Source organism: Protobothrops mucrosquamatus, unplaced genomic scaffold (assembly GCF_001527695.2).
Source record: "Protobothrops mucrosquamatus isolate PMUCROS unplaced genomic scaffold, P.Mucros_1.0 scaffold3820, whole genome shotgun sequence".
In the NCBI taxonomy this organism is placed as follows: Eukaryota; Metazoa; Chordata; class Lepidosauria; order Squamata; family Viperidae; genus Protobothrops; species Protobothrops mucrosquamatus.
Window position 1 is genome coordinate 16,350 of NW_015389772.1, and position 8,137 is coordinate 24,486.

The following is an 8,137-nucleotide window of genomic DNA, read 5'->3' on the forward strand; positions in this document are numbered from 1 at the left end:
GCACGGTGTACTTCGGACTAGCAAGAACGAGGGTCGGTCTTTTCCGATCCTCTTGCTTTCTCCCTGCCTCCTTAGCTGGCCTCTCCTTTCGAGGCGCCCTGGGAAAAAAATAAAATTCGGACCCAGCCGAACTTTTCGAGAGTAGCAGAAAAAGATCCCGTTTAACCGCCCAACCAATCAAAGGGAGGGAGGAAGGAATGAGTGGGGTCCTCCAGGGAGTTTTTCTCAAGGATGGAGAGGAAAGTGCGTTGTCAAAACAGTTGGAATTGCTTTTTTTTAGGATCAACCCCCCCCCCCGTTGCCAAAGTTTCAAATATAGAAGTTGAAAAAAACTAAAAAAAAAACAACGCACAGGCACGTGTTAATTATGAACGATTGCTATCGGTTGCGTAGATTAATAATACAAATGCAAAGAATTAACGAACAGGTTTTTTAAGGATTGAAAAAAAAGATTAGTTTGGGGTGTTTTTCAAACTTGGCAACTTTAAGCTAGGACTTCAGTGGTTCTCAACCTGTGGGTCGGGACCCCATTTGGGGTCGGATTGACCTTTTCACGGGGGTCGCCAAGCAAGGCTGTCCGCCATTTTTTTTTGTCCGCCATTTTTCCCCTTTTCTGGCGGGTGCCTTACCTCCCTTGGGCTGGGCCAGCTGGTGGTCGGCCTGCTCCGTCTCTGCCACTTGCCAGCTACGCCTTGGCCAGCGCAGGGGGCGGAACCACGCATGTGCGGGCTACCAGGCAGGGAAAGTCCTCGACTTACGACCGGTTTAGTCCTCGACTTACGACCGGTTGGGGTCACGGCATTAAAAAGGTTGAGAACCACTGAGCTAGGTGGACTTCAACTCCCAGAATTCTCCAGCCAACTGGGAAATTCTGAGTTTGGAATCTCAGTTTAAAGTTGCCAAGTTCGAAAAACAATGTTCTGAAAGGGCCTGTCCATCACAGGTGCTGCATGAATGGCTCTCACGTGCAGGAAAACCGTTTTGAGGTTTACAGTATCTCCAAACGCAAGCAGGCAGGTATGGTAACCTGCTACCAGGCGGAAGTATCCGGCTACCAGATCAGACTCCGACTTTAAAGTATCAATAGGGATGAGAATCAAGTTACATTAGCCTTCTCAACGCCTCTCTGGAGCTCACCCACAGGCCCTTAAAGGGAAAAAGCCCTGAAACACGAACTGCATCAGTTAGATTGTATGTTTAGGACACAAAAATAATGTATGCTTGTCTATTGGGGATGGGTGGGGGATGTATATGCGGTTGTTTTCTTCACCGATAAGCTTTATTTCAGCTTGTGATGATTAATGGCATGATTATGTTTCCGCCAAGATGATCCGGGTGAGGCCACAACATAAGATTTTATCTTCATATGTGATGGCAGGAAGTGATTTCATTCTCAACGATGATCAAGATTTTTTTCACTGTTAAATGGAAGGGGATTTGGAAAATGCTTCATTAACAAGTAAAACTTGTTTTTCATAAGTCTGTCTCTCCCCTAAGCTTATAAATATGCAAGGAAGCTAGCAGCTAACATAGCAAGGCAGTGTCCTGAGGATTTGCAGATTCCCTGTTTGTTCACTCTTAATTGCAGACTTCCAACTAAGCATGGCAGCATATCAGATTAGTAACTTTAGAGCTGTTTAAAGAACCGAGGGAACTTGCAACTACAAATAGAAGGGGACGACAGAGAAGGAGGTGGCTGGATGGAGTCACTGAAGCATTAGGCGTGAGCTTAAATGGACTCCAGATGATGGTAGAGGACAGGAAGGCCTGGAGGAACGTTGTCCATGGGGTCGCGATGGGTCGGACACGACTTCGCAATTAACAAACAACACAAACATGGGCCAGCATTACAGGTAGTTAACTTACAACAAACAGTTCCATTTAGTTACAACAGGACTGAAAAATGTGAGGGCAGTTTTTCAGTTATGACCTTTGCAGCATATCTCCATGATCATGTGATCAAAACTCAGATGTTTAGCAACTGGTTCGTATTGATGATCGTTGCCATGTCCCAAGGTCATGCGATCACTTTTTGTGACCTTCTGACAAGCAACCTCAACGGGGAAGCCAGATTCACTTAACCGGGTTACTAACTTATCAACTAGTGATTCACTTAACAACTGTGGCAAGAAAGGTTGTAAAATGGGAGAAAACTTAACCAATGTCTCACTTAACAACATAAATTTTGGGTCAATTGTGGTCACTGGCAACTACCTGTAATTGAGCTGCTGTACGTGCACAAAGTATAAGAAGACAACAGCTGTTGCTATTGCAGCTTTCTTCCGGCCTTTTGCAACCCTGTGGTGTCTTTTGTTAATCTTTTACGGTACACAAGAGAGAACTTTCAACAAAAGGGTAGTTCTTAAATGTGGTAGACAAGCTTCAACTGGGAGAGGATCAAGGGTCACCTTTACTAAGATGTTCTCACCAGACACAAAATCCTATCCTGGAAAGATTGAGGGCAATAGAAGAAGGGGACGACAGAGAATGAGGTGGCTGGATGGAGTCCCTGAAGCAGTAGGCGTGAGCTTAAATGGACTCCAGAAGATGGTAGAGGACAGGAAGACCTGGAGGAACGTCGTCCATGAGGTCGCGATGGGTCGGACACGACTTCGCAACTAACAACCACCACCAAATAAAACTGGTCATCTCACACATTCCATTAAATTAGGCCTCTCTACAGGGAGTTGATTTATGACTGGTTACACAAAGTTACAACCACCTACCTTGGGGCTACTTATGACTCAGTTTTGACAATTGCCCCCTCCCCCCCGGTGGTCACGTGACCAGATTTCAGGCACTCTGCAACATGGTCACATTTATAATTTCCAGTGTCCTGTAGTCCCATGACTGTACTTCACGAATGCTTTATTGAAAATTGGCACTTCCAGGTTTTGGCAAAATTGCATCCATAGCAAGCCATTGATTTAATGACCAGGGTTCATTTAATAACCAGGATGATTTGCTTAATAATAAATATAATAGTAAAGTTGGAAGGGACCTTGAAGGTCATCTAGTCCAACCCCCTGCTCAGGCAGGAAACCCGATACCATTTCAGACAAATGGCTGTCCAGTCTCTTCTTAAAAACTTCCAGTGTTGGAGCATTCACCGCTTCTGGAGGCAGGTTGTTCCACTGGTTAATTGTTCTAACTGTCAGGAAGTTTCTCCTTAGTTCTAGGTTGCTTCTCTCCTTGATTAGTTTCCACCCGTTGCTTGTCCTGCCTCCAGGCGCTTTGGAAAATAGCTTGACTCCCTCTTCTTTATGGCAGCCCCTGAGACTACTGTATGACTACTGTAAATACAACCCGTGAAGAACAGGCTCCAATTAAGGTCGTAAGTCAAAGACTACGGTGTACATGGCCCAGATGAATCATGCCATCCAGTCACATCATCCCTTAGCTGTGATTAATCAAGTATTTACCATTACAAGGCCAGTTATAATCGCTCAGGCTTTAGTGTACAAGCGACGACCCAATTTTGAACTCAGTCCTCTGTCTTACTACTGGTTTTACGTCCACCTGAATAAATACTTCACAGGTACAATGGAGCACAATCCTACAAAAAAAATAAATGACACATCAGCAAAACGTTTATTCACAAGACTAGTTTAATCAGTCACCCTTAAGAGCTGGGCTCCTTTATTACCAAAAATAAGAATTAAAAGGGTCTCAAAGGGAGGGAGGGAGGGAGAGAGAGAGAGAGAGAGAGAGAGAACAAGCCACAGCTAAAACATGACTAGCTTTCACTACTAGTTTACCCGCCAGAAAATACCAGCACGGATGGAAGTAATGTTAACATGCAGACAAAGTGGAAAGCCATGAGGAATACGCAGGGAAGGGGGGGGGAAAAAATAAAAAATAAAAGTGGATTTTAAAATGGTATGAGAGAGTGTACAAAAAGGAAGCTTGTTTTCTTAGTTTCTCCCATTCCAGGAAGTCGCCCCATTTAAAACAAAAACACCATTTTTTGAATGCCACAAATTCGTTAAAAGCAACCCCCTACCTCAGCTCCCCTCCCCCTTTTTTCTTTTGTGATTTCCTGTCAAGAGCAGTGGGGAAGATGAGGTGCTGAGTGGAGAACACAGTGGAGCGATGCAACATGAGGAATCCCTCCCCAAAACTTGCTGGTAGGCAGGCAGGCAGTGAACATCCGTCTGAAAAATCAAAGTCTCTTGTAAAAGCATCATCAACAGGGAGGGTGGCTCCTTCCGTCTTGGTGCGGGTCGAGCGATGAGACTTCCATCCCAAGGGCTCTCGCTCTCCCCCCGATGAGCAATGGAGGTTTGCTGTGACCGGCCTCGTTTCCGCTACACGTTAGTTAAGAGTGACAGATGCTCTTCTGTCCCTGCCACAGGACTGGGGTGGGTTTGTATTCCAGACAGTCAGTCAGTCACTTCTTTCTCCATCAGGTGAAATTAAATGTGAAGTTTCAGGAAAGTGGCAGAGGTCAGGAATTAAAACCAAGGTCAACGTGGAGAGGCAAGCCCCCTTTTATCGGGTCTGTTCAACTGAAGAAAAAAAAGAGAGAGAGAGAGAGAGAAAGAGGCGTCAGGCAGAACAGGGCAAGGGACTGGTTCCCGACTAAATGAAAAAGGCCCATCATTATAGCAAAGCAAATCCAACTCCCACTTTTCCTGCGCTCGCTCATTTCGCAATGTCTCCCCCGGAAGATATCTCAACTTCCTTACGTTCGCTCAAAACCAAATGCCATTCTGTTCCCCCCGTTTATAAAGTGGATAAAAGCCATAAAAATGTTTCTCTGGAAGTAATAACTTGGTTTATTTCATTTATTTATTAAATGTACCGTATTTTTCCGCTCTGTAAGACACATCTGACCATAAGACGCACATACCGGTAACTATACTATTTCTCTTTCCCTCTTTCTCTCCCTCTATTTCTCTCTCCCTCTCAAAGATCCTTAAAATCCTTAAAGGTTATGCTTGGGCGGAAGACTTTTTCTTTTACAGATGGGGCGGGTGGGCCTGACATTTGCGCGCAGGCAGGACCCCGCCCGCCGAGCCACCGCTTCCCCATCGCCCTCCACGCCAGCCGTCTCCGCCTCCAGACCTCCCAGCTGACGGGCGCAGGAGGTAGGCGCCGCCGCGGCCTCCCAACCGCTTGCTTCTTCGGCTGGAGCGATTGCAAGGGCTTGCATGGTCCCCAAGGGCGGCTGACGCGCTCCCCGCCGCCGGCGACCATGCAAGCCCTTGCAGTTGCTCCAGCCGAAGAAGCAAGCGGCTGGGAGGCCGCGGCGGCACCTACCTCCTGCGCCCGTCAGCTGGCGACCCCCGGACCTGCGCCCGTCAGCTGGAATGTCAGGCAACGCTTTGGCCGGTGCGGAGGGCGAAGGGGAGGCCGCTGCAGCGCCGAACTCCTGTGCCCGTCAGCTGGCGACCCCCGGACCTGCGCCCGTCAGCTGGGAGGTCTGGAGACGGAGCCGGCTGGCGTGGAGGGCGATGGGGAAGCGGTGGCTCGGCGGGCGGGGTCCTGCCTGCGCGCGAATGTCAGGCCCACCCGCCCCATCTGTAAAAGAAAACGTCTTCCGCCCAAGCATAACGCCAGCAGTTCTGTGCCACAGAGGCTTGAGACACAGAGGCGCGGGAGGCGGCATTCGCTCCATAAGACGCACAGACATTTTCCCCCATCTTTTGGGGGGGGGAAAGTGCGTCTTATAGAGCGAAAAATACTGTATATATCACCCATCTATCAATCAACTCTTGAGAGGCATAATATAAAACAATTAAAATGATAAATATTAAGATTAAAATTAACAAAAAAATCGGCTAAAGAAGAACCAACATGCAACAGGGCGTCTTCTTTCATCCACCAACCACAGTATTAAATTACTAGAATGTAAGTAAGCCTTACAATTAAACCAAGGTTTGAAGAGACTACGTTACGAGTTTGTTTAGGGACCATTCAAAGTTACAACAGCCCCGAAAAAAGTGACTTATGATTATTTTTCACACTTATGACTGTTGAAGCATCCCCATGGTCACAGACTCAAAATTCAGACACTGGGCAACTGGCTCATATTTCTGACGGTTGCCGTGTGTCAGGGTCACGTGATCATCTTTTGCGACCTTCTGACAAGCAAAGTCAATGGGGAAGCCAGATTCACTTAACAACCGTGTTAATAACTGCAACGATTCACTTCACTGTGGACAAGAAAGGTTGTAAAACGAGGCAGAATTCACTTAACTGTCTCACTTAGCAACATAAATGTTGCCCTCAATTGTGGTCATAAGTCAAGGACTATCTGTAAACTGAAGGTGGCTCTTCTATATAGACAAAAGTGGGAATGTTTGTATTGTGTTTATTAACGTCAACTTTCCATTTTCATCTGTAAAATATAAAGTTCCACTCTGCAAAATGTTTAGCAGGCAATACTATTATGCGTCAGCCGTGGGTTTCGCCCCACATCCTCCTTTTGGCATGCTTATTTTTGTGAGGATGGGGTGGGCTGAGCTAAAGCACAATAAGACACACTCACTGTAGGAGGAGATATCAATCTCATCAGGCAGTTCACTGATGTTCACTTCGAAGCGGTCCTGCACTTCATTTAGGATCTTAGCATCATTCTCATCTGACACGAAAGTGATCGCCAGGCCCTTTGTGCCAAAGCGACCAGCACGAGCCACCTGGAATCCAGAAATGGGAAGATGGGTCTGGATTATTGCACAGGAACCCCCAAATAGGATTTCAAACCCGCAAAGGACAGCAGAGGACTAAAAACAAAGTGGTTTCAACCAAGGGCACTTACTCAGGGCTTGAAGAGACATCAGAAAAAGTCAGAGACTCTAGTCTGAGCAATTCATCATTGCAACTACACCTTGGACTTTTTGTCTTCATCCCAATTTGGGCACCCAGTCCTGGGAAATTGGGAGGTTGCGTTTTTGGATAGTTCGGCTTACCCGGTGCAAATAGGTGTCTGAATCCTCTGGCATATCGTAGTTGAAAGCAATGTTGACCCGCTCAATATCCATGCCACGACCAAACAGATTGGTGGCTACCAAGATACGACGCTGGAAATCCTTGAACTGCTGGTACCGTGACAATCTGCGAGACAGCAAATGCATGGTAATGTTCTTCACCATGAAACTTCAGCCACAGAACAGAGACAGAGGACGTCTGTCGTTTATTTTATTTTTTAATTTTTATTTTATCAAATTATTTTGAACGCTACGTTGGTCTTTGGGAGACATTCCAAAGCCTAAGCCAGTGATGGCGAACCTTTTAGAGACCGAGTGCCCAAAGTGCAACCCAAAACTCACTTATGCAGCATCGAGTGCCGCATGGGTGTGGCCCATTGGGTGGGCGTGGCTGCGGTGGTAACGGCAGACTGGGTGGGACTAAAAAGTTCAATCAATCAATTCCAACTTTGCAAGATCTTTTTTTTTCCTGCGAGAAGTTGAAATTGACTGATTGAACCTTTTTTTTTTTTTTTTTTTTGCATATGGCGGCGGAGGCCTAAAGCGAAAAGGTTTTATAAAACCCAGCTGAAGGCCCAGGACTGGGGCGACGGCGTGCGTGCCCATAGAGAGGGCTGAGTGCCGCCTCTGGCACCCGTGCCATAGGCTCGCCACCACTGGCCTAAGCTGAAAAAGTAGGTGGAACCAGGAGCCCAATTTGAGAATCACCAGATCTTTTATAAGGCGAAATGCTATCTATAACCTCCACAAGAAACCTATTGGTTTCCTAAGCTTCTCCCAACTAAAAAATTAAAATAGGACTTTTTTGGCCCATCTATTCAATAGCAATAGCATTTAAGACTTCTATACTGCTTCACAGCCCTCTCTAAGCGGTTTATAGAGTCAGCATATTGCCCCCTCCAACAATCTGGGTCCTCATTTTACCGACCTCGGAAGGATGGAAGGCTGAGTCAACCGTGAGACTCGAACTGCTGGCAGATGGCAGTCAGCAGAAGTAGTCTGCAGTACTGCATTCTAACCACTGCGCCATCATGGTGACATTGGTGATCCCCCATCCACAGGTTACACTTTTTAAACCCTTGCTTCATAAGATATTCAACTTCCATTACTGGGATCTAACCCACAGGAGACTTTTCTTCTTTCTACACACATGCAAAATGCAGGGTGTGTAAAAGTCATTAATTTGAGAATGGAATATCTCCTCT

The 8,137-nt window shown here is 46.5% G+C and overlaps 1 protein-coding gene and 1 non-coding gene across 4 annotated transcripts in view; both read right to left on the reverse strand.

Annotated features, from left to right (window-relative positions):
- Window positions 1-4,091: 4,091 nt before the first annotated feature.
- DDX39B (DExD-box helicase 39B) overlaps window positions 4,092-8,137 on the reverse strand; it is a 24,454-nt gene continuing 20,408 nt past the window's right edge. For all 3 annotated transcript variants that reach the window (XM_029286478.1, XM_015827627.1, XM_015827625.1), the window contains exons 9-11: window positions 6,915-7,059; window positions 6,494-6,641; window positions 4,092-4,508 (exon numbers count right to left, since the gene is read on the reverse strand). In XM_029286478.1, the coding sequence (XP_029142311.1) occupies window positions 4,492-4,508; window positions 6,494-6,641; window positions 6,915-7,059 (310 nt within the window). In that variant the 3' untranslated portion in view covers window positions 4,092-4,491. The remainder of the gene's footprint in view (window positions 4,509-6,493; window positions 6,642-6,914; window positions 7,060-8,137) is intronic.
- LOC114923460 lies at window positions 6,761-6,825 on the reverse strand. Its single transcript, XR_003810631.1, has one exon. It is a non-coding gene; the product is annotated as a small nucleolar RNA SNORD52 (small nucleolar RNA).